This window comes from Elephas maximus, chromosome 20 (genome assembly GCF_024166365.1).
Source record: "Elephas maximus indicus isolate mEleMax1 chromosome 20, mEleMax1 primary haplotype, whole genome shotgun sequence".
Taxonomy (NCBI): Eukaryota; Metazoa; Chordata; class Mammalia; order Proboscidea; family Elephantidae; genus Elephas; species Elephas maximus.
In genome coordinates this window covers 53,195,551-53,222,662 of record NC_064838.1, presented here as the reverse complement: position 1 = coordinate 53,222,662, position 27,112 = coordinate 53,195,551, and the positions used below count along the sequence as shown (strand labels likewise).

General features: G+C 59.4%; 1 protein-coding gene across 2 annotated transcripts; it reads left to right on the top strand.

The window, feature by feature from the left end:
- The first annotated feature begins 709 nt into the window (after positions 1-709).
- On the top strand, positions 710-26,682 carry CELSR3 (cadherin EGF LAG seven-pass G-type receptor 3). 2 transcript variants are annotated; one of them, XM_049862819.1, is made up of 35 exons: positions 710-4,454; positions 5,964-6,614; positions 7,075-7,300; positions 7,579-7,694; positions 8,064-8,152; positions 8,263-8,420; positions 8,993-9,156; positions 9,447-9,572; positions 9,663-9,832; positions 10,253-10,438; positions 10,958-11,074; positions 11,471-11,642; positions 11,813-11,954; positions 12,048-12,168; positions 12,449-12,632; positions 12,978-13,079; positions 14,429-14,523; positions 14,685-14,894; positions 15,145-15,340; positions 15,601-15,756; positions 16,131-16,305; positions 16,928-17,095; positions 17,306-17,432; positions 17,527-17,733; positions 17,949-18,123; positions 18,339-18,451; positions 18,870-18,949; positions 19,461-19,584; positions 20,549-20,665; positions 20,780-20,928; positions 21,586-21,701; positions 22,052-22,204; positions 22,775-22,975; positions 24,252-25,137; positions 26,518-26,682. In XM_049862819.1, exons 1-35 carry the CDS (start codon positions 710-712, stop codon positions 26,543-26,545), a joined length of 9,945 nt encoding a protein of 3,314 aa, XP_049718776.1. In that variant the 3' UTR covers positions 26,546-26,682. The 2 variants fall into 2 exon arrangements, with proteins under 2 accessions (XP_049718776.1, XP_049718775.1); XM_049862818.1 differs by having other exon boundaries at positions 19,458-19,584.
- Positions 26,683-27,112: the final 430 nt, after the last annotated feature.

Genomic DNA, 27,112 nt, shown 5'->3' with positions numbered 1-27,112 from the left:
ACGGCATGCTTCGAGTTAAATAAAACTCGTTGATCGAACAGTTGAAGCTATTGTTTGGGCCCCCGTCCGACCATTGTCCCCTAAGCCCCCAGGATTCCATATGGTCCTCTTGCCGAGGGCCGTGGGAACGTTGGACACCAAATTTTCAGACCAAAATTCGGGATAGGATTGAAGAGTAGTGTACAGGAAGGAGGACAAGAGACCTGCAAGCAGAAGGAAGGCCACCCAAGAAGGAGGGAAGGCGGGTGAGGGCGGTGGTCGAGATAGAAGGGGGCGGACCCAACGGCAGCGAAGCTCCGCCCTCTTTTCAGCACCCTGGGCAGCAATTATGCCCTTAATAAAGATGGCGGCGACAGCTTTGGTAGTCAGAGCTGCCATGCGCGACGGGTTATACCACAGTGTTTGGGGCGTCGGGGCGGAGGTGGAGTAAACCATCGGGGCGGCCGGGAGCCATGTTGGAGAGGCAGGAGGCGGCGGCAGCGGCAGGGATGCTGTGGTGGGGGCGGCAGGAGCCGGTGCCACACGCCAAAGGGGCTCTGGCCGCGGAGTAGATGGTGCCCAGAGGGCGGCAGCTGTGCGGAGCGACAGACCGAGGGGCGGAGGGCCGGGGCGGTGGCAGGGGCCCCGGAGGGGGCCCGAGCGGCGGGGCGGGCCCATGGCCCAGGCCCGGGCGGGGGCCGGCGGAGGCCGTGTGGGGAAGCAGGGGGTGATGGCGAGGCGGCCGCCGTGGCGGGGTCTCGGGGGGCCGCAGACCCCGCTCCTCCCGCTTCTCCTCCTCTCTTTGTTTCGCCTAAGCCGGGGGGAGCTGGGGGTCGGCGGGGGCCAGGGCTGGGGCCCAGGGGCAGCTGCCTCTACGGGGCCCTGGGCGCGGAGCGGCAGCGGAGCCTTAGCTCTTTGTCCCGAGACGCCCAAGGTCCGAGAGGATGGGGAGCCTGGCCTGGGAGTCAGGAGGCCCGTTTTCGTGGCGCTCAGAGGGGGAAGGCAAAACGTCCAGAGTGGTCGAGGGCCCGCTGAGGAGCTGGAAGCGGTACTAGGGGCTGAGCATGGGGCCCAGGCATTGGATAGCCGCGGGCGAGAGACAGGACAGGCCCCAGGGTCTCCGTTGTGCTGGAGCCCGGAGATTTCCTGTGGCGGGAGGGCAGGACCAGTACAGAGAGACGGGCTGTTGCCGAAAGCTCTGTCTCCAGGAGTGCTGGGCTCGGGGGACAGCTCGCCCCTCCCTTTGGACCTTCTGGCTCGGCCCCAAGATACCAGGCCGATGTTATTCCAGCGGAACGCTGGGAGAGGAGTCCGCAAGAGGGTGGGAACCGCGTACTGTTGCGGGGAATTGTGGGCGCCGGGGCGCCGGCGTCAGAGCGAGAGACCTGCGGCATTCCGAGCGGAGGGGACAGCCTCCCGGCCGGACTGTCCTCCCCAGGCTGCGAAATCGGGTGCGGGACTGAATTCAGCACTGCGCACGGCGAGGACAGCTCCCGCGCTGCGTTCAGCACTGCGCGATTCTCGGACAGCTCCCGAGCCGGCGTCCGAGCGCATGCGTCCTCGCAGTCTCCTCCGCCGCCGCTTTCTCCCGCAACGCCCTGGGCCTCGCCCCCCGGGGGCCGGGGCCCCGCCAGGAGCCTGGAGAATCTCCCCAGTACGTCGGGCACGCTCCCGTCGCGCCGCAAACCGCCACCCGCAGTTTCCGCAGTACAACTACCAGGCGCTGGTGCCCGAGAACGAAGCAGCAGGTACCGCGGTACTACGCGTGGTGGCGCAGGACCCGGACGCGGGTGAGGCTGGGCGTCTGGTTTATTCGCTGGCGGCGCTCATGAACAGCCGCTCTCTGGAGCTGTTCAGCATCGACCCGCACAGCGGCCTCATCCGTACCGCGGCCGCCCTGGACCGCGAGAGCATGGAGCGCCACTACCTGCGAGTTACAGCGCAGGACCACGGCTCGCCGCGCCTCTCGTCCACCACCATGGTGGCTGTAACAGTGGCTGACCGTAACGACCACGAGCCGGTGTTTGAGCAAGCGCAGTACCGGGAGACGCTTCGCGAGAACGTGGAGGAGGGCTACCCCATCCTGCAGTTGCGTGCCACTGACGGCGACGCGCCTCCCAACGCGAACCTGCGCTACCGCTTTGTGGGACCACCTGCAGCGCGTGCCGCGGCTGCTGCAGCCTTCGAGATCGACCCACGCTCGGGCCTCATCAGCACCAGCGGCGGCGTAGACCGCGAGCACATGGAGAGCTACGAACTGGTAGTGGAAGCCAGCGACCAGGGCCAGGAGCCTGGGCCACGCTCGGCCACCGTGCGTGTGCACATAACCGTGCTAGACGAGAACGACAACGTCCCCCAGTTCAGCGAGAAGCGCTACGTGGCACAGGTGCGCGAGGATGTGCGCCCCCACACGGTGGTGCTGCGCGTCACCGCCACCGATCGGGATAAGGACGCTAATGGACTGGTGCACTACAACATCATCAGCGGCAACAGCCGTGGCCACTTCGCCATCGACAGCCTCACTGGCGAGATCCAGGTTGTGGCGCCTCTGGACTTTGAGGCAGAGCGAGAGTATGCCTTGCGCATCCGTGCACAGGACGCAGGTCGGCCACCATTGTCCAACAACACAGGTCTAGCCAGCATTCAGGTTGTGGACATCAATGACCATTCTCCTATCTTTGTCAGCACACCCTTCCAGGTCTCGGTCCTGGAGAACGCACCTCTGGGCCACTCTGTCATCCACATTCAGGCAGTGGATGCAGACCATGGGGAGAACGCCCGACTGGAATACTCCCTAACTGGTATGGCACCTGATACACCTTTTGTGATAAACAGTGCCACTGGCTGGGTCTCTGTGAGTGGCCCTCTGGACCGTGAGTCTGTAGAGCATTACTTCTTCAGCGTAGAGGCACGAGACCATGGCTCACCTTCACTCTCTGCCTCAGCCAGCGTCACAGTGACTGTGTTGGATGTTAATGATAACCGGCCTGAGTTCACCATGAAGGAATACCACCTACGGCTGAATGAGGATGCAGCTGTGGGCACCAGTGTGGTCAGCGTGACCGCTGTAGACCGTGATGCCAACAGTGCCATTAGCTACCAGATCACAGGTGGCAACACCCGGAACCGCTTTGCCATCAGCACCCAGGGGGGCGTGGGCCTGGTGACACTGGCTCTGCCACTTGACTACAAGCAGGAACGTTACTTCAAGCTGGTGCTAACTGCATCTGACCGTGCCCTTCATGATCACTGCTATGTGCACATCAATATCACAGATGCCAACACTCACCGGCCTGTCTTTCAAAGTACCCACTACTCAGTGAGCGTGAATGAGGATCGGCCAGTGGGAAGCACCGTGGTGGTCATCAGTGCCTCTGACGATGATGTGGGTGAGAATGCTCGTATCACCTATTTCCTGGAGGACAACCTGCCCCAGTTCCGCATTGATGCAAACTCAGGGGCCATTACACTACAGGCCCCCCTGGACTACGAGGACCAAGTGACCTACACACTGGCCATTACAGCTCGGGACAATGGCATCCCACAGAAGGCAGACACCACTTATGTGGAGGTGATGGTCAATGATGTGAATGACAATGCTCCACAGTTTGTGGCCTCCCACTACCCAGGGCTGGTCTCTGAGGATGCTCCACCTTTCACCAGTGTCCTGCAGATCTCAGCCACTGACCGGGATGCTCACGCCAATGGCCGGGTCCAGTACACTTTCCAGAACGGGGAAGATGGAGATGGAGATTTTACCATCGAGCCCACCTCTGGCATTGTCCGCACAGTCAGGCGGCTGGACCGGGAGGCAGTGCCAGTGTATGAGCTGACTGCCTACGCAGTGGACCGCGGAGTGCCCCCACTTCGGACTCCAGTCAGCATCCAGGTGACAGTGCAGGATGTGAACGACAATGCACCCGTCTTCCCAGCTGAAGAGTTTGAGGTGCAGGTGAAAGAGAACAGTGTTGTGGGCTCGGTGGTGGCCCAGATCACTGCCGTGGACCCTGATGAAGGCCCCAATGCCCACATCATGTACCAGATCGTGGAGGGGAATATCCCTGAGCTGTTCCAAATGGACATCTTCTCTGGAGAGCTGACGGCACTCATTGACCTGGACTATGAGGCTTGCCAGGAATATGTGATTGTGGTGCAGGCCACATCTGCCCCTCTCGTCAGCCGGGCCACTGTGCATGTCCGCCTGGTTGACCAGAATGACAACAGCCCCGTGCTCAATAACTTCCAGATCCTCTTCAACAATTACGTATCCAACCGCTCAGATACCTTCCCCTCGGGCATCATCGGGCGCATCCCTGCTTACGACCCTGATGTCTCTGACCGCCTCTTCTACTCCTTTGAGCGTGGCAATGAGCTGCAGCTGCTGATGGTCAACCAAACCAGTGGGGAGCTGCGACTCAGCCGAAAGCTGGACAACAACCGCCCACTGGTGGCCTCCATGTTGGTGACTGTCACAGGTGAGGGGCAGGGAGCAGGAAAGGGACTCAGTGATCCCGAACTGTCAGCCCCAGGGGCTCCACAGAGCACTGCAAACCAAAGGGATTTCCAAACCTTCCAAGAATCCCTCAAGTGCTGGGTCCCCGCACCCCCACAGGATCTTCCATAGACCTCACAGGGACTCTGCTTAAATTCTTGGGAAGTCTACATAGAACCCCAAAGATTCCAGGGCATCTAGCAGACCCTATAAAGACTGTAAAGAACTATCCACTACCCTAGGGACAGTTCTCCACCCCAGAATGTCCTAGAGACCCTGCAGTAATGCTCTGGAGGTCCCAGCATGGGCCAGTCAGCCCACATACATCCCTGTGCTGTGATGAAGGGAAGGGTCACTTCTGGTCCAGTCTGACCTTCACATCTGGGCAGGAGAGGGAGTCCAATAGTTCCGTCGTCAGGCACAGCAGCTTATTCTGGCAGCTTCATGCAGAGTGGGGCCTGGTGGCTATGTAAGGAGCTGACCAAGGTCCTGCCCTTTGGGAAAATGACCAGAGGTCAATCTACTTCCTGCCTCCCTCCACTGCTCCAGATGTTTACAAGCTCCTTCTTCATGGGAAGATGCAGGCTGGAGAGGCTCTCACAATGCCTACTGGGGGCTGCAGAGGTAGAGGGCAAGCTTCACTGGCCCTCATTCCCCGAGTCTGGAGCAAAGGCTCCTGGCCTTGTCAGAGAAGGCATAGCCTTCATTATCCCTCAACTCACTCAACAACAAATCTTTATTGACCACTCACTAGGTGGTGGGGTCTGGGAATAAGGAGAACAAGGCAGATAAGTGTCTCACCTTCATTTCTGGGAGTGGCCACTGAAATCACAGGATCCAGGTCTGGGGTGGTGGTTAGCTTACTGAACCATGTAAAAGGAGGTCAGTGGTCCAAGACTCACCTGGAGCAAGAGAGCTTGCTGACCCAGGGTTCTGGGGAGAGGGGCATTTAATGGTCACTGGGCCAGGGCCCCCTCTAGTGTCATAGGAGAGCAGCTTGCTGATCCATGAGAGATATGGGGTGGGCGGTTCCTGACCTGGAACCCTCCTTGTTTCTTGGAGGGGTTTTTTGGCAGTTCGGCTGTGCTAGGAGGTAGGGAGAATGAGTAGCCAATGGTCCTTCCTGGCTCCTCTTTGTGCCTTGAGTGGGAATGGCCTGCTGACCATGATAACTTTTGGGAGGGTGGATCACTGACCACCTAGGGTTTCTCTTGTGTGCTGTTGGGGGACTGACTTTTTGACTCAAGGGTGTTGTGGGGGTTGGTTGATCCCTGGTCCAGACTCTTCCTGTGTGGGGGTGGGAAGCAGCAGCATGGTAATACCTTGGTGGGGAGGCTGGTCACTAGCCCCAGATCCTCTTGTGTCCTGGTGGGGTCAGCCTGCTAACTCGCAGGTGCTGGAGGACTGGATAGTCACCGTCCCCAGCCCTCTGGTGTCCCAAGTAGACGCAGCCACTGATCCCAGGCTGATCCTGCACTTACCCTGCCCACAGATGGCCTACACAGTGTGACGGCGCAGTGCGTGCTGCGTGTGGTCATCATAACCGAGGAGTTGCTGGCGAACAGCCTGACCGTGCGCCTTGAAAATATGTGGCAGGAGCGCTTTCTGTCGCCGCTGCTGGGCCACTTCCTCGAAGGTGTGGCCGCGGTTCTCGCCACGCCCGCCGAGGACGTCTTCATTTTCAACATCCAGAACGACACGGACGTGGGAGGCACCGTGCTCAACGTGAGCTTCTCGGCGCTGGCGCCGCGCGGGGCCGGGGCGGGCGCTGCGGGACCCTGGTTCAGCTCCGAGGAGCTGCAGGAGCAGCTGTACGTGCGCCGCGCCGCGCTCGCAGCCCGCTCGCTGCTCGATGTGCTGCCCTTTGACGACAACGTGTGCCTGCGCGAGCCCTGTGAGAACTACATGAAATGCGTGTCCGTGCTTCGCTTTGACTCGTCCGCGCCTTTCCTGGCCTCGGCCTCCACGCTCTTCCGACCTATCCAGCCCATCGCGGGCCTGCGCTGCCGCTGCCCGCCCGGTTTTACTGGCGACTTCTGCGAGACGGAGCTCGACCTCTGCTACTCAAACCCCTGCCGCAACGGCGGCGCCTGCGCGAGGCGCGAGGGCGGGTACACCTGCGTCTGCCGCCCGCGCTTCACGGGTGAGCGGGGCGGGCGGGAAGCGGGGCGGGAGATGGGGGAGCCTAAGGCAAAGCCCGGGGCTGGGACTACGTGGCGAGTCAGCCTGGGCCTCGCTGCTGAGCCTACAGGGGCCGATGTGGCGGCGTAGACCTGAGCCCGTAGGGCCTGTCCCAGGGAAAGCGTAGGGCCTGGAAGGAACAGTGGCCTTAGGCAGGGCTGAGGCTATGACGGAGGCATGGGCCATGGCCAGGGGCAGGGCTACGAAAGCACGTGGCCGTGGCACAGCGGGACCTGGGGGCGTGTGGTCAGACCCGGCACCGAGGGTGAGGCGGGGCCAGGCGCTCTGAGCGCGTGCCCACAGAGAGTTCCGCCTTTCCGAGGTCTTGGAACTGGCCGGGGGCTTGGCCTTGGAGGGGCAGGGCCTGTGCGGCAGGGGCGGGGCGTGGTTGTGACCGCCTCTGAAAGCACCCTGGCCCCCAGGAGAAGACTGCGAGCTGGACACCGAGGCCGGACGCTGCGTGCCGGGCGTTTGCCACAACGGGGGCACCTGCGCCGACGCGCCTCATGGCGGTTTCCGCTGCCAGTGCCCGGCGGGCGGCGCCTTCGAGGGCCCGCGATGTGAGGTGGCGGCGCGCTCCTTCCCGCCAAGTTCCTTCGTCATGTTTCGCGGCCTGCGACAGCGATTCCACCTCACGCTGTCCCTCTCGTAGGTGCCCGCCCCGCGTCTCTGAGCGTCCCCGTCCTGACGCTCAGACCCTGACTCAGATTCCTGAATGCCCCATTCTGACACCCCACAGGGCACTGCCCCCTCCCCTGACACCCCGACCCCCCAGAGCGAGCGTTATTGCACTGGCCTCACCCGTCGGTCCCTCTCTTCCTTGTCGCTTCTTTTTTCACCCCAGCCTGGGCAGCGCCCTTCGACCCTTCTTGTCATAGGGTGGTGGGTGTGTGAGGCTCATGCCGTGCCCTGCCATCCCCGCCCAGGTTCTCAACTGTGCAGCCAAGCGGCCTGCTCTTCTACAATGGTCGCCTAAACGAGAAACACGACTTCCTGGCTCTGGAGCTCGTGGCCGGGCAAGTGCGGCTCACATATTCCACGGGTGGGTGCCCCCGTAGGGTGTATGTGTGTGGGGGCCAGTGGATGCATGTATGTGTGGCATGGCTGGGGGTTTTGGGCTCTGTGTCCCCATGGATTTGCCACATCACACACCTAACAGACAACAGTGTGGACTGTCCCCATGGCCACTTCCTATGGAAAGGTCCGTCTCTCCAAGGAACCTGTGCTTTTCCCATCTGTCTAAAGACACTCCGATCCAGCCAGGATGGTCACCAGTGAGGGGAGTGATCTGATGCATCCAGGGTGACCCTGGAAGTAGCTGTGCCTAAATGACTGGGAGAGTGGGGACAAATCTGGGAGAGTGGGAACAAGTCAGCAGCTCCAGACAACCTCCACACACACCCCCCAACAGGCGAGTCCAGCACAGTGGTCAGCCCCACAGTTCCGGGGGGCCTGAGTGATGGCCAGTGGCATACAGTGCATCTGAAATACTACAACAAGGTAGGCACTACCATTGGCATGGGAGAGTGTGGGGAGGGAGCTGGGACCCCAGGTTCTGCCCCTCAGAGGTCACCCTGCAGGCCCTTTTGACTGGTGTCCCTGGATCTTAGCCCCGGACAGATGCTCTGGGGGGTGCTCAGGGTCCCTCCAAGGACAAGGTGGCTGTGCTGAGCGTGGATGACTGTGACGTGGCTGTGGCCCTGCAGTTTGGGGCTGAGATTGGCAACTACTCCTGTGCAGCTGCTGGCGTGCAGACAAGCTCCAAGAAGTGAGGCCCCCAGCCCTGGTCCCCGTGACCTCTGCCTGCCAGACTCACCCCCACCCTTCACATACCCTACTTCTCACCCCAGCCTGTCACACTGCCCATCCTTCCCCCCCAAATCACCAGATTTCCTTCTTCAACTTCCTAAGACCTTCAGAGCCACCTCACCCTAGCCCCCAACCCTGTATTCCACCCTAGACTCCCCACTCCCGCAGAGTCCCCCAAGTCTCTTCCCCCACCCCAGTCTATCTACTTCCCTACATCCCCACCTAGCACCTTAATCTCGTACGCAGCCCTCCAGACTTCCCACTTTTCTATCTCCTACCCCAGCCACCCAAATGCCTCACTCCTTATCCTAGCCCTCAACCCCAGAATTCTCACCTTTCCCAAGCTACTTGCCTATCATGAGTCCCCCTTTGTGCCCCCACAACTGAAGTAAGGCCCTCTTTTGCAGCCTGGCCTCATACCCCACCTCAATCACCATACCCTCTGAGTCGTACCCCTCACTTCCTACAGCCCTCAGGAGCAACCCCACCCTGGCCCCAGTCCCACCAATGACCCGGACCCCTGACCCCCAGGTCTCTGGACCTGACGGGCCCCCTCCTCCTGGGGGGTGTCCCCAACCTCCCCGAGAACTTCCCCGTGTCCCACAAGGACTTCATCGGCTGTATGCGGGACCTGAACATTGATGGCCGCCGAGTTGACATGGCGGCCTTCGCGGCAAACAATGGCACCACAGCAGGTAGGCCTGTAGTTCCCACCAGCCCCGCCCATAGCCTTGTTCCCTTCATAGGGAGTGGGTGGAGGGCTACATGGGGTGACCCCAGGTCTGACTTTATTCTGGACTCCTTTGTTGACAAGCACCATGCCACAGCTCTGCCTTTGGGGCTCTACTCCTACCAACCCCTACCCTCCGAAAAAACATGGGGCTGAGATCATGGCCTCTGTCACCTTTTCTGCACCCCTGTGGCCTACGCAACACTCAAGCCACCCTCCTATGTTCTCACATCGCCCATGTGCCTTCCTCCCCAGGCTGCCAGGCCAAGCTGCGCTTCTGCGACTCAAGCCCTTGCAAGAACAGCGGCCTCTGCTCAGAACGCTGGGGTGGCTACATCTGCGACTGCCCTGTGGGCTTCGGTGGCAAAGACTGTCGGCTCAGTGAGTGGGCAGCTCAGGGCAGGAGGGGCCTACCGGGTAAGATCTGTACCTGGGGTTGGGCCTGTGACCCTGCTCCTCTTATCCCCTCAGCCATGACTCATCCTTACCATTTCCGTGGCAACGGCACACTGAGCTGGGACTTTGGAAGTGACATGACTGTATCTGTGCCCTGGTACCTGGGGCTGGCATTTCGGACGCGGGCAACGCAGGGGATCCTGATGCAGGTGCAGGCTGGGCCACACAGCACACTCCTCTGCCAGGTGTGTCTACCCACCTGATCCTTCCCTGGACCCTCAGCTCTCCAACCCACCAGCAACAGTCCTATGGTTTCAGGCTCAGTCACAGCATATTTCTCTGCCAGGTGTACTGACCCTGCTCTAGACCCTGTCCCTTGACCCTGTCCCCCATCATGACAACTTCAGCAGGCATAGGGCACCAGGACAGCTCTTGTGCCAGCTGCACCATTCCATGACCCCCAGTCCTGATCTCTGTCCCCTGACCCCACTATTAGCACCATGGTACCCCTGACACAACACTCCTGTGTCCTAGGTATAGCCTTGACTCTGCTATTCTGACTTCTGATATTTCTGACCTCTGAGCCCCCTGATTTCACCTCCTGATACTCCCAGCCCCAGCCCAACTAGGGCTCTGATGCCACAGCTCTGCTTCTCTACCCGCAGCTGGATCGAGGGTTGCTGTCTGTGACGGTGACCAGAGGCTTGGGCCGTGCTGCCCACCTCCTCCTGGACAAGGTGACAGTCAGTGACGGCCGGTGGCATGATCTGCGGCTGGAGTTGCAGGAGGAACCAGGTGGCCGGCGGGGCCACCATGTCCTCATGGTCTCATTGGACTTTAGCCTCTTCCAGGTCTGATCTCTGACCCTGGGGTATTGTGTTCTCAGCTTTCCAGTCAGACCCATGTCATTTGACCCAACCTTTAGCCCTGCTCCTGTCAACTCCCTCCACTGATGTTCTCCCCTAAGCCCCTCCTCGTATCCCTGCTCTGAATTCACCCCACCAGCCAGACTGGTCCACTGTCAAGTACTCCTCATACCGTGGAGGCCACCCAGATTTCTGCCCTGGTATCCGGGTACCTCTCTAGTGATCACTTTGCCTGACTCTTGGGAGCCCCCTCTGGTCTCTGTTCCCCAGGTCAGAATCATAGAATTTCAAGGTCCATTCTGGGTCCAGCTCTGGAATGAAACCTTCTTGCCACCTCACCCTCCCTGCCCCAACAGGTTCTCCATTCATTCCCAGACCATATCCCTGGTACCAGGGAACAGAGCATGATCTTGCAGAGCTAAAACAAGGCCTTGACTGACCCTAGAATGAAGCAGGGGTCTATCAAACCCCTCTGCCCTAGTGCTGACCTGTCCCCTCCCCCAGGACACCATGGCAGTGGGGAATGAACTGCAGGGCCTGAAGGTAAAGCGACTCCATGTGGGAGGACTGCCCCCTGGCAGTGAGGAGGAGGTCCCTCAGGGTCTGGACGGCTGTATCCAGGTGGGAGTCAGCATAGAAGCATGATATGGGGGGGGGGGGGCATTAGGGTCATGGTTAGAGGTGAGGGGCTCCTTGGGGCCTGAAAAAGCTACATACAAGTGAAGGTTGTCATGGGTGAGGGTAACCTGACACCACCAGACAAGTCCAGCCTTTCTGTGGTATTGGAGGTCAGAGTCTAAGTTAGATTATCAAGGGTCATTAGGGGTCTGTACTGGGGACAGCACAATTAGGCATCCCATGGGGGGATTGACTTGGGGATGTTAGGGTCAGGGCCTGGGGTTTTTTTGGGTCTGCGGGAGACTGCACGTCAGGGGTCATCAGGCCAGGCTGGCTCTGCAGGACACAGGGCTCAGGTGCCTTGATGTGGGCCTCACCCCTTGCTGGCTGTGTCCATAGGGGGTATGGCTCGGCTCCACGCCCTCAGGGTCTCCAGCCCTGCTCCCCCCCAGCCACCGAGTGAATGTGGAACCTGGCTGTGTTGTGACCAACGCCTGTGCATCTGGGCCCTGCCCACCACACGCTGACTGCAGAGATCTCTGGCAGACCTTTTCCTGTACCTGCTGGCCAGGTGGGGTCTTGAGAGGGTCAGGGGAAGGGTGATCTGGGCAGAAGCCAGGGACCCATGGTGAGGACTGAGAGACCCAGAGGGTCTGGAGGAGGTGGGAACTGAGAAGGACAGGTGCCTGCTCCCTTCCATGCTCTGCGGCCAGTGGCCTAAGCCCCTGACCCAACCTGCAGGTTACTATGGCCCAGGCTGTGTGGATGCCTGTCTCTTGAACCCATGTCAGAACCAGGGGTCGTGCCGGCACCTCCCAGGAGCTCCCCATGGCTATACCTGCGAGTGCGCAGGTGGCTATTTCGGACACCACTGTGAGCACAGGTAAGGAACTGGGGGCTGAGATGATGGAGAGACCTCGCCGGGGGGAGGCGTCACTGAGGTATGGAGGCATCTCACCTGTCTGTCCACCCCCAGGATGGACCAGCAGTGTCCTCGGGGATGGTGGGGGAGCCCAACTTGTGGTCCCTGCAACTGTGACGTTCACAAGGGCTTTGACCCCAACTGTGACAAGACAGATGGGCAGTGTCACTGCAAGGTGTGTCTGGCCCCTGGCCTTTGTAACCTTTCCCTGGACATGATCTATTGATTTCTTGTTCAGTTCGCTGACTTCGGCCACTGACTTGAGTCTTGACCTTGATTTCTTACTCCTAATTTCTGTCGTCCTTGACCTCTGACCCCTTCCTTATCTTTTGGCTTGTGACCACTATTACCTTAACCCTGTTCTGTTGACTCCACTCTTTCACCAAGCCCTGATCTGAGACCCCTACCTTAAGCCCTGACTTCTGACCTCAGGCCCCTGACCCATCCTCAAACAGGAGTTCCACTACCGACCTCGGGGCAGTGACTCATGCCTCCCATGTGACTGCTACCCCGTGGGCTCCACCTCGCGCTCATGTGCACCTCACAGTGGGCAGTGTCCCTGTCGCCCAGGAGCCCTTGGCCGCCAGTGCAACAGCTGTGACAGTCCTTTTGCAGAGGTGACAGCCAGCGGCTGCCAGGGTGAGCGGTCTTCACCCAGCTCCACACATAGAGAGCTGGCTCCAGCATGCTGCTACCAAGTATCAGTTTCATGCTTGGCTCTTTGGGTAGGGGTCATGAGAGGCTTTATCTAAGAGAGACTACTTATACCCAGGGAACCCCACATTCACGCCAAATACTTTGCTGACCTGTCATGGAACCTGGGCTGACCTCACCTCATAACAGGCCAGCTCCTGTGAGGCCAGCAGGGGAGTGGTGGGCAGCAGGCCCGGAGTGAGTGGTGGAGGGGCAGTGGGTGCAGTTGTCACTTGCCCTGGCGCCTGGACTACCCCTGGCCACCTGGGTCAGTGCCTTCTCTTTCCCCAGTGCTCTATGATGCATGTCCCAAGTCCCTGAGAGCCAGTGTGTGGTGGCCCCAGACCAAGTTTAGTGCCTTGGCCACAGTGCCCTGTCCTCGAGGGGCCCTGGGTGAGTATGTGGGGGGCAGGGGCATTGCTCAGGGTGAGGGTGGGCCTGTCCTCTGACTGCTGCAGCCGCCCCTTTTCCTGAGCTGGGCGCCCTTGTTCCTGCAAAGAGGTGGGAGTTGGGTGGGGTCCTGGTGGGCCCCTCACCCTTTCTGACCTCCCCAGGGCTCTGGGTCCCTCCCTTCACCCTCGCTGAGCCTCTGTCTGTTTCTCTTGGTTTCTGGGCAGGATTGCGGGGTGCAGGTAAGGGGTACGTGTTTGCTCAGGTGTGCTGCCCCCTCCCATTGCCAGAGCTTTTGCAGACCCCTCCCCACTGTCTGAGGTCTCAGTAGACCCTTCCTCACTGCTTGAGGTCCCTGCAGACCCCTCCTTGCTGCCTGAGATCTCTCAATGCTACACCCAACTGCCTGACATTCCTGGAAGTTTCCTCCTGCCATCTGAGGTCCCCAGAGGCCCATCTTTGATGCCTGAGGTCCTCAGAGGCCCCTTTCTATTGCCTGAGGTTCCTGCAGACCCCTTCACACTTCCTGACATCCTTGCTGACCTCTCCCCGGTTCATAAGCTTCCTCCAGGCCTCTCCCCGCTTCCTGAAGTCCCTGCTGGCCTCTCCCTACAGCCTGTCATGACAGACCTCTCCTCTCTGTCTATATGAGACCCCAACAAACTCCTCCCTGCTGTCTGAGGGCCCCACTGCCCCCACCCGCTGCCTGAGCTCCCAAGGGCCCTCCCTGCTGCTTGAGGTCTCTGCAGTGGCCAGACAGAGATCGGCAATGTGCGCATGCTCACATGTGTCTTTCTATGCCTGTGCACGTGTCTGAGTCTGGCGGGGATGGGGAAGGGTCTGTGCTTAGGTCAGGGTCCCTGTTGCTAGTGGCCACGAACTCCCTTACGGCCCAGGTCAATTCTCCTTCAACTTCCCATTCCAACCCCACAGACAAGGGGGAGAGATGGTGGCAAAGTCACCACTGGGGTGGTTAAAACTTGTGTGAGACCCCACACAGGCACACTCGTTTTGGTTACAAAATACTCCTGGAAGACCTCATCTGTGTCAGCATGTCTCTGTGTAAGAGAGAGAACATTGTGTGTTTGTGTGCTTGTCTTGGGCCACATGTCTGTGTGTGTGTTTGCGTGCGTGCGTGTGTGTGAGTGTGTGTGTGTGTGTGTCTACAAACCTGCCTTTGTGCTCTCCTTTATATGATTGGTTCAGGATGGTCCACAGGGCTCTCAGGGATTGAGTGACAAACAGCTGGGAACCGCCTGGGTTGAGCTACCCCTAGGGCAAGGGAGGGTTCTGTGGTCAACTCAGTGAAGATGTCCAGGCCTCAGGCCTTACCAGGTGTTGCCTGCCCCCAGGGGCTGCCGTGCGGCTGTGTGATGAGGACCAGGGCTGGCTGGAACCTGACCTCTTCAACTGCACCTCCCCTGCCTTCCGAGAACTCAGTCTGCTGGTGAGACTCCACTCGCATCTTCTCCAGGGCCCCAGCTCCCCCAGGCTTGTGGTGGGCCCTAGATAGCATGGCCTAGCCCTTGGCCTCCTGAGCTGTGCCCGTTTCCCCCTGTGAAGACCTGATGAACTATAGAATGCCCACCTCCATCCTTGTCTCGGCAGCTGGATGGTCTAGAGCTGAATAAGACAGCACTGGATACCATGGAGGCCAAGAAGCTGGCTCAGCGGCTACGGGAAGTGACCAGCCACACTGACCACTACTTTAGCCAGGATGTCCGAGTCACTGCCCGCCTGCTGGCTCACCTACTGGCCTTTGAGAGCCATCAGCAAGGCTTTGGGCTGACAGCCACACAGGACGCCCACTTCAACGAGGTGGGGCTGCACCTTCTGCTTCCGGTCCCCTGGCTCTGGCCCAACAGCTCCATGCCCCCTTGCTCCCTAGCCCCCCAGAGCTGATCCCCACATCAGCTCCCTCTCCAGGCTCTTCTTCCCTTGTCTTTTCTAGCCCTGCCCCCTTGCCTGTTGGGGTCCCTCTGAATACCTGGCCAGATCCCTCAGGCTGCCCTGTCCCCGCACACACCCTCCCTACCTGGCTGAGTCCAACTCCATCTCCCTCCTCCAGAATCTGCTATGGGCTGGCTCTGCACTGCTTGCTCCAGAGACCGAGGATTTGTGGGCAGCGCTGGGGCAGCGGGCCCCTGGGGGCTCCCCAGGCAGCGCAGGGCTGGTACGGCATCTGGAGGAGTATGCAGCCACACTCGCAAGGAATATGGAACTCACGTACCTGAATCCCGTGGGGCTGGTGACGCCCAATATCAGTGCGTGGCGGGTGGGATGGGGCCGGGCACAGGGCTGTAAAAGGGCAGGGACCTGGAAGGTCAAGAGACTGGGGGTTATTCATGCAGGGTGGGCAGGAGGCTGGGCCGCCACCTTCAGTGCTTTGCAGGAAATGACTGCGCTGATGGCAAGGAGGCTGTGGATTGTGGGACTTGGGTACAGGAAGGGGGTAGGAGGGCGCATGACCCTTGGCAGAGGGAGGAGGCTCTTGAGGGGTCTCACCCTTCTACCTCCCGGGTAGTGCTCAGCATTGACCGCATGGAGCACCCCAGTCCAACCCGGGGGGCCCGTCGCTACCCCCGCTACCACAGCAACCTCTTCAGGGGCCAGGATGCCTGGGACCCTCACACCCATGTGCTGCTGCCTTCCCAGTCTCCACGGCCATTCCCGCCCGAAGGTGAGAACCCTGGAGTGACCCTTGGGTCAGGTCCTGTCCCTTTCAAGCCAGACACCACATTGTCCTCTTGACAACTCTTCCCCTCCCCCATGTCATACTCGTGAGACCCTCCCACGTCCAGCCTCCACCACACACCCCTTCCTACAGGCCTCGCCCCGCCAGGTCGTTTCTCATCATCACAGGTGACCCTGCAAGAGCTTGAGCATTCAGGGGCCAACCCTGGGGAGCCCATGTCCCCTTCATGGAGCTCCTGCTTCCCACATCTCCGAGCTCTGCACCTACCAGAAAGAGTCCCTCACGCTTGTTCAGAGCTGGCTTGGTGGGTGCTTGGGGTTGGAGGTCACTGACAGTGGCTCCTCCCTCTCCTTTGGCAGTTTTGCCTTCCAGCAGCAGCAGCACAGAAAATGCCACCGCCTCAAGTGTGGCCCCCCCACCAGCCCCTCTGGAGCCCGAGCCTGAGCCTGGAATCTCCATTGTCATCCTCCTTGTGTACCGCACCTTGGGGGGCCTGCTCCCTGCTCAGTTCCAGGCCGAGCGCCGGGGTGCCAGGTACCACAGATGAGGCTACTCCAAGGCTCCTCAGCCTTCAGCCTTTCCTATGAGCTTCTGCCCAGCCCAGCACTCCCTTTTTTTCTCTGATGGACAGATGAGCTAGTACCCAACCAGACAGAGATGGTTTTGTGCACAGCTCCAGGGAGCCTTGTCCATCCTGGGCTCCATGTGAATCGTGTTCCCTAGAGTTGTGCAAAGTGATAGAACTGCAGGCTGACAGACACAGGGGCACAGACGGGGGCAGTTGCATACAGGAGAGGTACAGGAACCAGGTACACACAGGCAAGCTGGCTGATCCAGAACACAAAGACAGGCCAGCTGATGGGAGTCAGATGGGGGTGGGCGCAGGACAGTTAGAGGCAAGTCATCTGGAGCTGCTTGTGCCTCAGACTCCAGTCTGGGCAGTAGGTCCAGAGGCTCCTTTGCTGCAGGGAGCCCTCCATTTCTGTAGGATTCTAACCTCTGGACCCCTAGTCTTGAGTCAGCCTCGCCCAGCAGGGACTGGAGGGGCTCTCAGAAGTGGCAGTACCCTGAGGATCGGCATGAGGACAGGGTAAGGTAGGTGGTCAGAGTGCAGGGAGGTCAGCAGTGTTCAAGCCCAAGTGGGGTGTCTCCTCAGGCTGCCCCAGAACCCCGTCATGAACTCCCCGGTGGTCAGCGTGGCTGTGTTCCATGGGCGCAGTTTCCTGAGGGGTCTCCTGGAGTCTCCGATCAGCCTCGAGTTCCGCCTGCTACAGACGGCGAATCGGAGCAAGGCGATCTGCGTGCAGTGGGACCCACCTGGCCCGTGAGGATCCCCATTTCAGGAACCCTTGGTCCTGTTGCTAGCCCCTGGGAAGCCAGGGCCCCCACTGATGTCCTGGTTCGACCAGACTTATGAGGAGGGTTGCTCCCCTACTTGGGCACCCTCAGGCTCTCCCGTGACCTCTTACAAACCCAGCCTGGCAGTGGGCACTCCACGGAGGGTACAGTAGGTCTAACTGCTCTGTGGCCATAGGGCGGAGCAACGCGGCATGTGGACAGCGAGGGACTGTGAGCTGGTACACAGGAATGGGTCCCATGCACGGTGTCGCTGCAGTCGGACCGGCACCTTTGGGGTCCTCATGGATGCCTCCCCCCGTGAGGTGGGGCTGTGTTCAGAGTCCTGAGGGAGTTGAAAGTCCAAGGAGGGCAGAGGGACTCTACTCGAAACCCCACTGACCATCCATGCCTCCACAGCGCCTGGAGGGCGACCTGGAGCTGCTGGCTGTGTTCACCCACGTGCTCATGGCCGTGTCTGTGGCTGCCTTGCTGCTGACCGCGGCCGTCCTCCTGAGCCTGCGGAGCCTCAAGTCCAACATGCGTGGGATCCACGCCAACGTGGCAGCTGCCCTGGGTGTGGCAGAGCTCCTTTTCCTGCTGGGCATCTGGAGGACCAACAACCAGGTGCAGGGTCAGGGCCAGGGGGCCCCACCTGGCCCCAGAGGGCCTGGGGTCAAAACAGAGAGAGGTCAGGGATGCTCAGGTTGGGACCAGAGTTGGGGGCAGATGCTGGGGTAAGATGCTGTGGTTTAAGGGTCAGAGGTGAGAAGCAGATGCCTGGGATGGGGGTCAGAGGTGGGCTGGGCAGGAGGGGTCCTGACCGCCGCCCCCACCCCCAGCTGGTGTGCACCGCCTTCGCCATCCTCCTGCACTACTTCTTCCTCAGCACGTTCGCGTGGCTCCTCGTGCAGGGGCTGCACCTCTACCGCATGCAGGCTGAGCCACGCAACGTTGACCGCGGCGCCATGCGCTTCTACCACGCCCTGGGCTGGGGTGTGCCTGCCGTGCTGCTGGGTAAGGGCTCCGCCCCCTGGGCCACCCAGGCTTGTGACCCCCCAACCTCCATCTATCACAGCCTGACCTTTGACCCTGTCCCCAACTCCCGCCCCGTATGCCATCTACTCAGGGGAGAAGCCTGCTCCACCTACACCCCAAGCTTATCCCCACCCATGGGAGTGTCAGCAGCTTAGAACACACCCCTTCGGACCTCCCTTTGTCCATCTTCCCAGGCCTTGCTGTTGGCCTGGACCCTGAGGGCTACGGGAACCCCGATTTCTGCTGGATCTCTGTCCATGAACCCCTCATCTGGAGCTTTGCAGGCCCTGTCATCCTAGTCATCATGGTGAGTGCCCTGCACTTGGCTTTGCCCCGTGCTTCCCTCACGGAGACCCTGCAGCAGGTGTGCCAGTAGGTAGTCCACAGGCTTCCTGGGCTCCGCTTCCATTTCTCTTCTCTGGTCACTGAGCAACCACTCCCCACTCAACTGGCGTGGAGATGGGGCATGGGGACAGAAACGCAGACACCTTCTCCCACCTCTGTCTCTCGAGTCTTTCTCTCCATCTCCATCTCACAGTGTCTCAGTCCTTGTCCACTTATCTCTGACCTTTTTTGTGATCGTAAGGCCCCCTCCAGCTTTGTTTCTGATCTCTGTGTGTGTGTGTGTGTGTGTGTGTCTTTCTCACTAGCTCGCTTTCTCTCCTTGAGTCCTATTTCTCTGTCCGCATCTCCGGCTCTCTCTGGCTCTCACTCTCTCTATCCAGATGAATGGGACCATGTTTCTCCTCGCTGCCCGCACGTCTTGCTCCACTGGGCAGAGGGAGGCCAAGAAGACCTCTGTGCTGTGAGTTGGCTGGTTGGTGGTGGAGGGGGATTCTCCGGATGGCCAACCCCTCCTGGGTGGGGCCTGGCGTCCCCTGAGCATCCCTGGTGCAGGCTGGGCTCCGGATTCTGGGCAGAGGGAATGCAGTCACACAGCCCTGGCCTTTGATCCCTCTCTGGTGCCCTCGCCGTACTCTGGCCCCACACCTGCTTTCACCCTGTTGTCTCTCTTCCCCCTGGGTCTCCCCAGTGTCTCCCGTGTCCTGGGTGGCTCATTTTGCCCCTGACCCTCGTGTTCCATGCTTCATCTGGTGGCCCTACACTCCTGTATGTTCTTTCCATGTCCGCTTGTGGTTCTTTGTGTGGCCTAGTGTCCTCCCGAGACCTCCCATTTTCCTGTGTGAGTTCCTATCTTCCATGTCCCCTGCATGACCTTGCATGTCCTGTGTCCCGTGTGTGTGCTCCCATGTCCCCCATATGTCTGGTATGTGACCCCTGTGTGTCCTTCTGTGTCCTCCCATATCTCACAGCAGAACCTTCCGCAGCTCCTTTCTGCTACTTCTGCTGGTCAGTGCCTCCTGGCTCTTTGGCCTCCTGGCGGTCAACCACAGCATCCTGGCCTTCCACTACCTCCATGCTGGACTCTGTGGCCTCCAGGTAACTGTGGTGGTCCTCACACACTCCAGACCTAGGTGGGGCTTCAGCAGGCTGGATCTAACCCCAGGCAGGGCAGTGACCCCAGGCGGGGTGCTGACCTTGGACTGACCCTCACCAACACTGAGGCATCTGGCCCCTTGCTGATCCACACTGTCTCAGTTATCTAATGCTGCTGTAAGAGAAACATCACTAGTGGTGACTTTAATGAACAGAGATTTATTTTCTCACAGTTTAGGAGCCTGGAAGTCCCAATTCAGGGCATGGGCTTAGGGGGAGGCTTTCTTTCTGTTTCTCTGGGGGAAAATCCTTGTCTCAGCTCCAGCCCTGGACTTCCTTGTTTCCTAGGCTATCTCCATGTGGCATCTATCTTCCCTCATTTGTGCTTGCTTCTCTCTGTGTCAGGAGCCTGGTGACACAGTGGTTAAGCGCTCAGCTGCTAACCAAAGGGTTGGCAGTTCAAACCCACCAGCTCCTCCTAGGGAGAAAGATGTGGCAGTCTACTTCCATAAAAATTGATAGCCTTGAAAACCCTATGGGGCAGTTCTACTCTGTTTCACAGGATCACTGAGTCAGAATCTACTTGATGGAAGTGGGGTTTTTTTCTCTCTGTGTCTAATATGTTCTTTGTATATCTCAACAGCCATTAAATTTGAGACACACCCTACACTGATATGGCCTCTAGTCCCAAATGGGATTATATCCACAGGTACAGGGGTCAGGATTCCAACACATATTTTTGGGGGACACAGTTCAGTCCATAACACAGACCTTCACTGACTCCAGCCGCTTTGCCACACTGCTCTCTCACTGTCCCTGCTGACTTCCCCTGACTCCTTTACTGAGCTCCCTTAGGCTCCTTGCTGACCCGCAGGGCTTATGCCAGCCCCTGACTGACCCCTGGTGGCTCTCCCCTGACCTTCTTTTACCCTGTTCTGACCCCACACTGACCCTTGCTGACTTACAGGGCCTGGCAGTCCTGCTGCTCTTCTGTGTCCTGGATGCAGATGCTCGGGCCACGTGGACAGCAGCCTGCCTGGGCAGGAAGGCAGCACCCGAGGAGGCGAGGCCAGCGCCTGGGACGGTGAGGGGCTGCCAGAGTTGGGGGGGCCAGAGGGGGGCCTGGGGGGCCAGAGGGGGCCTCGGGGGCCAGGGCTCCAGGGCTGGCTCACACTTTTATCCACACCCCACCTCCCAGGGGCCTGGGGCCTACAACAACACGGCCCTCTTCGAGGAGAGCGGCCTCATCCGCATCACTCTTGGTGCCTCCACTGTCTCTTCAGTGAGCAGTGCCCGCTCAGGCCGGACCCAGGACCAGGATAGCCAGCGGGGCTGCAGCTACCTCAGGTGGGTGGAGGCACCTCCTTGTGAGGGGGACACTGCAGGGCAGGGTGGAAGGGGGCAGTGAGAAGGGCCTGACTGACCTATCTCTCTGCCAACAGGAACTGGTGACCAGCACTGTGAGGCTGAGAGGGGGGCATTGCAGGTCTGGGTGTGGGTTGGGGGTAGAGGTGGCATTTGCTGAGGCAGGGAACCTGGGAGGTAGAGCAAGCTTGTCTGTGGGAGTATCTGTGCTGTGGGTTCCCAGGGTGTGGGGAAAACACACCCAACAGCAAAATACTCAAGTCTGGGCTGGGGTCAGAGATCTTCCAGATGTGCTAGGGTAGGAGTCATAGCAGCTGGCCCCAGGGCCTTCTTTCTTATCTCACGGTCACTCTCACCCCCACCCCCGTGGGGCCAGGCCCTGGTCACTTTCTCCCCTGGGAGGCAGGGCCTGAACCTCTGTCCAGCCAGCCGTCCCCACATTTTGAGCAGTTAGTATCATGAGGTCCTCAGACTGGTGGATCCACCATCTTGGCCTTCTGGCTCCTCATGCCAGAACCAGGCCCCTGCTGCTGCCTGTGCCCCAGCTCCTCCTGCCACACACAGGGCACGTTCAGCTCGCTCTGCACTCAGACACACCAACCTGCAAAGAACTCTATTTAATGGCTCCTGCATTTCCAGGGAAAATGTCCTGGTTCAACATGGCTCAGCTGCTGACCACACTGACCACAGCCTCCAGGCCCACACTGGCCCCACTGACCTGGATGTGGCCATGTTCCACCGAGATGCTGGCGGAGGTGGGGGCCTGGGCCAGGGAGGAGGGACACAGGGGAGCTCTCTCTTATCCCTCTTTCTCCTGCCCCAAACTCGGAGCAGTGGCTGACTGGGATGGGGTGAGCTCCCCCCTGGGTTTCTGTCCCAGGAGCCAACCACCCACTCAGCCCAGTTCCCCAGATTCATTCCTGACCTGGCCCACGCCCCAATAAGTCCCAGCCCTTCCGCTTCTGCCTCCACTTCAGGCTCTCCCCAGCCCCAAGCCCTTCGCTGTACCTACTCTCAAGACCCTTCAACCCAGGCTCTTTCCTGAGCCCCCAAATCCTCCCCAAGCCACTGCTCCTCCCTCCGGCTTTCCTAACCCCAGGTGTAGATTCTGACTCAGACAGTGACCTGTCCTTGGAGGAAGAAAGGAGTCTGTCCATCCCGTCTTCGGAGAGTGAGGACAACGGCCGGACGCGGGGGCGTTTCCAGCGTCCACTCCGCCGGGCAGCCCAGAGTGAGAGGCTCCTCACCCACCCCAAAGGTGATGATGGGACCCTCTGACCCCGTGGGTGGCCAAGAGACACCCCACTGTCTACTTACATGTAACTGAGGGGCCCTGCTGGCGCCCTGAGGATGTCTGAGTCTGACTCACTGGGAACCTCTGGGGACCCCTGTCCTGGGGTCATTGTTGGGACCCCCACACATATTTCCCCATCCAGCCCGCCCACAGTACATTGCTGGCTAGAGACCAGGAACTACCTGGACAACAGTAATGAGTCAAGGATATTACGGAGTGATCTGTCTCCCCTTCATCCGCTCATATTCTCTGGGGACTGGGTTCAGCCGGGTCTCCCTGAGCCCTCAGTCATCAGGTCCTCCCACCCCTGGTCTCTGTCCACCTCCAGCTCAGGCTAGGGGGCTTATCAGTAACCCTCTCCCTGCTGGATCCATTAATCTCTCAGGAGATATCCTCACATTCCTGCCTCTGCTTAGTGAGAACAGCCAGGGCTTCAAGGGTCATTGGGGTCAGGGGTCACTGAGTCTGGGCCACAGGGGTCATGGGGCACTGGGGTCAACCCAGAGGCTCCAGTAATCTGCCTTGACTCCACAGATGTGGATGGCAATGACCTCCTGTCCTACTGGCCAGCACTGGGGGAGTACGAGGCAGCCCCCTGTGCCCTGCAGACCTGGGGCTCCGAGAGGCGCCTGGGGCTGGACACCAGCAAGGATGCAGCCAACAACAACCAGCCTGACCTGGCCCTGACCAGTGGGGATGAAACCTCCCTGGGCCGGACCCAGCACCAGAGGAAAGGTATTGGCCCTGTGGGCCACCATGCCCTGACTCAGGGGATTTCCCCCTCCTAATCCTGGAACCGGAAGCCCTGGTGGCGTAGCGATCAAGTGCTAGGGCTGATAAACAAGAGGTCGGCAGTTCGAATCCACCAGGCGCTTTTTGGAAACTCTACGGGGCAGTTCTACTCTGTCCTATAGGGTCGCTATGAGTCGGAATTGACTCAACGGCAGTGGGTTTTTTTGTTTGTTTGTTTAATCTTAGACCCTGGTGGCATAGTGGTTAAGAGCCACTAACCAAAACGTTGACAGTGCAGATCCACCAAGTGCTCCTTGGAAGCGCTATGGGGCGGTTCTACTCTGTCCTATAGGGCCCTTATGAGTCGGAATCTACTCGACAGCAACGGGTTTGGTTTTTTTTTATTTATCCTAGACTGCAAGGAGCACTGGCAGTGCAGTGGTTAAGCACTCAGCTGCTAACCAAAAGGTTGGTGGTTCAAACCCACCAGCCACTCTGTGGGAGAAAGATGTGGCAGCCTGCTTCTGTAAAGATTTACAGCCTTGGAAACCATATGGGGCAGTTCTACTCTGTCCTACAGGGTCGCTATGAATCAGAATCAACTTGAAGGCAATAGGTTTAATCCTAGACTGCTTCACAGGGATCCTGAGAGTTGCTCCTGCTCTGATCTGAAGGCTTCTGCTCCTCTACCCTGTTTCACAGGCCTCCTGCCCCGGGAGGTTCTTGTACTCTCCCGTACGCCGACCCCAGTACCTGGCCTGCACTGCGAGGGTCTCAGGGGCTGCTTCAGGCCCAACCCAGGGGATTTCCCTTCCAACCCCAGCTTGCTTTGCAGGGACCCTGGGAGCTGTTGCCCCCTAGGCCCCAGAGCCTCTGCTCTGACCTGGAAGGTGTCTATACCTATGCTGGTTTACAGGGACCCCCAATAATTGTCACTGCTCCAACTCAAGGGGTTTCTGCCCCCAGCGCTGTATCACAGGAACCCCAGGGACTGCTCCTGCCTCAGCCTAGGGGATTCTTGCTCCTCTGCTCCCAGCCTGCATTGTTGGGACCTCTGACCTCAGAGGTGTCTTGCCCCTACCCCTGCACTGCAGGAGCCACCCTTGTCCTGACCTGGGAGCCTCCTGCATCTCTAACCTCTCGGGGACCCCCAGAGGCTGCCTCTGCTCCTCCCTGAGCAGTTTCTCCCCCCATCCCTTGGGCTGCTGCCTTGTTAAAGGCCCAGGGAATTCCTGCCCCCCCCACACACACACACTGTCCCCACTTGTTCCTCCCACAGGCATCCTGAAGAACCGGCTGCAATACCCACTGGTTCCACAGACCCGAGGCGTTCCTGAGCTGTCCTGGTGCCGTGCAGCCACCTTGGGCCACCGTGCTGTGCCAGCTGCCTCCTATGGCCGCATCTATGCTGGTGGAGGCACAGGCAGCCTTTCACAGCCAGCCAGCCGCTACTCCTCCCGAGAACAACTGGACCTGCTCCTTCGGCGGCAACTGAGCCGTGAACGACTGGAGGAGGCCCCTGCCCCCATTCTGCGTCCCCTGAGCCGGCCAGGTTCCCAGGAACGCCTGGACTCTGCGCCAGGCCGCCTGGAGCCCAGGGACCGGGGCAGCACTCTGCCGAGGAGGCAGCCGCCTCGGGACTACCCTGGTGCCATGGCCGGCCGGTTTGGCTCGCGGGATGCGCTGGACCTAGGAGCACCCCGAGAGTGGTTGAGCACACTGCCCCCTCCCCGTGGTGCCCGGGACCCTGACCCACAGCCCCCACCTCTGCCCTTGTCTCCCCAGCGGCAACTCTCAAGGGACCCCCTCTTGCCATCTCGGCCCCTGGACTCTTTGTCCAGGAGATTGAACTCACGGGAAAGCCTGGACCAGGTGCCTAGCCGGCACCCCTCACGGGAAGGCCTCGGGCCACCCCCACAGCTACTCCGAGCCAGGGAGGACCCAGCCTCTGGCCCTAGCCATGGCCCCTCCACAGAACAGCTGGACATTCTCTCCTCCATCCTCGCCTCCTTCAACTCCTCAGCCCTCTCCTCTGTGCAGTCCTCAAGCACACCCTCGGGTCCCCACACCACTGCCACGCCTTCTGCCACCACCTCTGCTCTTGGGCCCTCTACCCCACGCTCTGCCACGTCCCACAGCATCTCAGAGCTGTCACCGGACTCAGAGTAAGCAGGGTCCTGTCAGCTGCTCATACCCTCATGTTTAGGGCAACCTCCCATATATCCTGCTCTGTGTTCCACACAGAGCAGGCGGGGGTTGGCAGGCAAGTGTGAGCTCCCCAGCCTCAGCACGGTCAGGGAGTCACAGGCTAGGGGCAGAAATCTGGCAGGGAATAGGGTTGTGACCAGCAGGGACTTGCTGGACTTCTTGGACAAGGGAAGAGAGATTGGTGCCTTCCAAACGGCTTAAGTTAGTTGAGGAGGAGGGCAGGAGCCGAGGCCCAGAAGTGGGAGGTAGCCTGGTACATGCCGGGGGCAGGGAGGAAGAAGCTTGGCTTGGGAGGCTTTGCTTAGAAGGTAGTATGGGATAAGAAGGGGCCAGAAGTGGTGCCAAGATATGGATGGCTCATATGCCTGGCTGAAGAGTTCAGCTTTGTCAGAAGGTAAATCATCCATTCATTGTTATTTAGTCAACAGTAAATTCTTCCTGCCTGTGGATGCTGTGGGGTGGGGTACCCAGAATTGAGTTGGGGCCTAGTGTATCTCAGGTGCCTGTGGGCAGACATACCCGGGAAGCAGGTGGATACATAGGCCTGGGCTCAGGAGAGATTGTCTTCAGGAGTGCCCCAGGGAGGACAAGCGCACCAATGTTTAAGAGATGGGGGTACCCCTGAAGGAGTCAGGGAAGAAATGACAGGAGAGCAGGGAGGAATCAGGAGTTGCCAGGTCTTAGAAGCCAAAAGGAGAGTTGAGTTTCAAGACGGAAGAACAAACTGGTTCAGGCTGTGGGGATCTAGAGTTGAGAGAAATCTTTGGAGGGAAGGGGCCCCTTGGAGTGGGGCAGGGGAAGCCAACAAAACCTGAGCAGGACCCAGGATTGGGTGAGGACAAAAGGAGGAGGGAGGAGCAGGGGGCTTAGTGCCTGGGGCTCTGGAGGGATTCCAGAGAGTAGGGATGAAAGGAAGCTGGCCTATCACCTGGGACCCCTGCAGCCTATCCTTGGGGTCTGGCTGTGTGGGAGGTGGACTGAGGGCTAGGCAGGGGTTCAGGTTCCGGAGTCACACAGTCTGAGTTTGAGTTCTGCCTCTCATCTCATTAGCTGTGTGATCTTGGGCAGGTTACTTGACTTCTCTGAGCCTCAGTTTCCTCAGCTATAAAATGGAGATTTATGAGTCAGTGTCTGTCAAGTACTTAACGGAGTATCTATACATAGTAGGTGCTTGCTAAGTGCTTAGAGAAAAGACCTAAGTGGCTGAAGACCCTTGCTGATGAGTCTGGGGGTCCAGAATGGGTGAGGACCAGGCTGGGTCTGGGCTGGGACAAACCAGAGCCATCTGACTGAGTTCTCTCAGCAATGACCTTTGCTGTCCCCATTCAACTCTGCAGAGTTCCCAGAAGTGAGGGTCACTCCTGAAGAGCAGATGGCACAGACGATGAAGAGCCAAGGGCAATGGAGGATTTGAGCTGATGGAAGAGACTCTAGGAGCCAGGGGCTGATCCCCAGGCAGTGCCCTGCCCCAGCTCTCCCTATGGTGGCAGCACTGAGGGTCCACGCAGCTGTGAGCATGCGTGCAACAGGTGTGGGTGGGGAACAGAAGGGAGGACTTTTATACGTTTTTGTATCTTTGTAACCAGAGAGATATGCTTATGTTATTTTTCAACTTTTCTGTCCCCCCTGCCCCCACCCCCCCCGGGAGTCTGAGGCTGGGCTGGTGTGGGGGAGACAGAGGGAGAGAGGTGCAGAGCTTGGCCTCATTTGGGTCCCGGGCAAACCATGCACCCTTTTCTCTCATCTCACTAGGGTGGAGTCAAACAGCAGGGGTAGTGCCCACCCTCCCCCAGGTTGATCTAAATATTGTCAGGGCCCCGTCGTGTGATCTTTGCTTTTTCTTAAACGTCCCAAGGGCCAAACTTGTGGGGCTTAGGGTTGCTCTTGGAGATGGGAATCTGCTGACCTCTTGTGTGCCCCTCCCTGTGGACG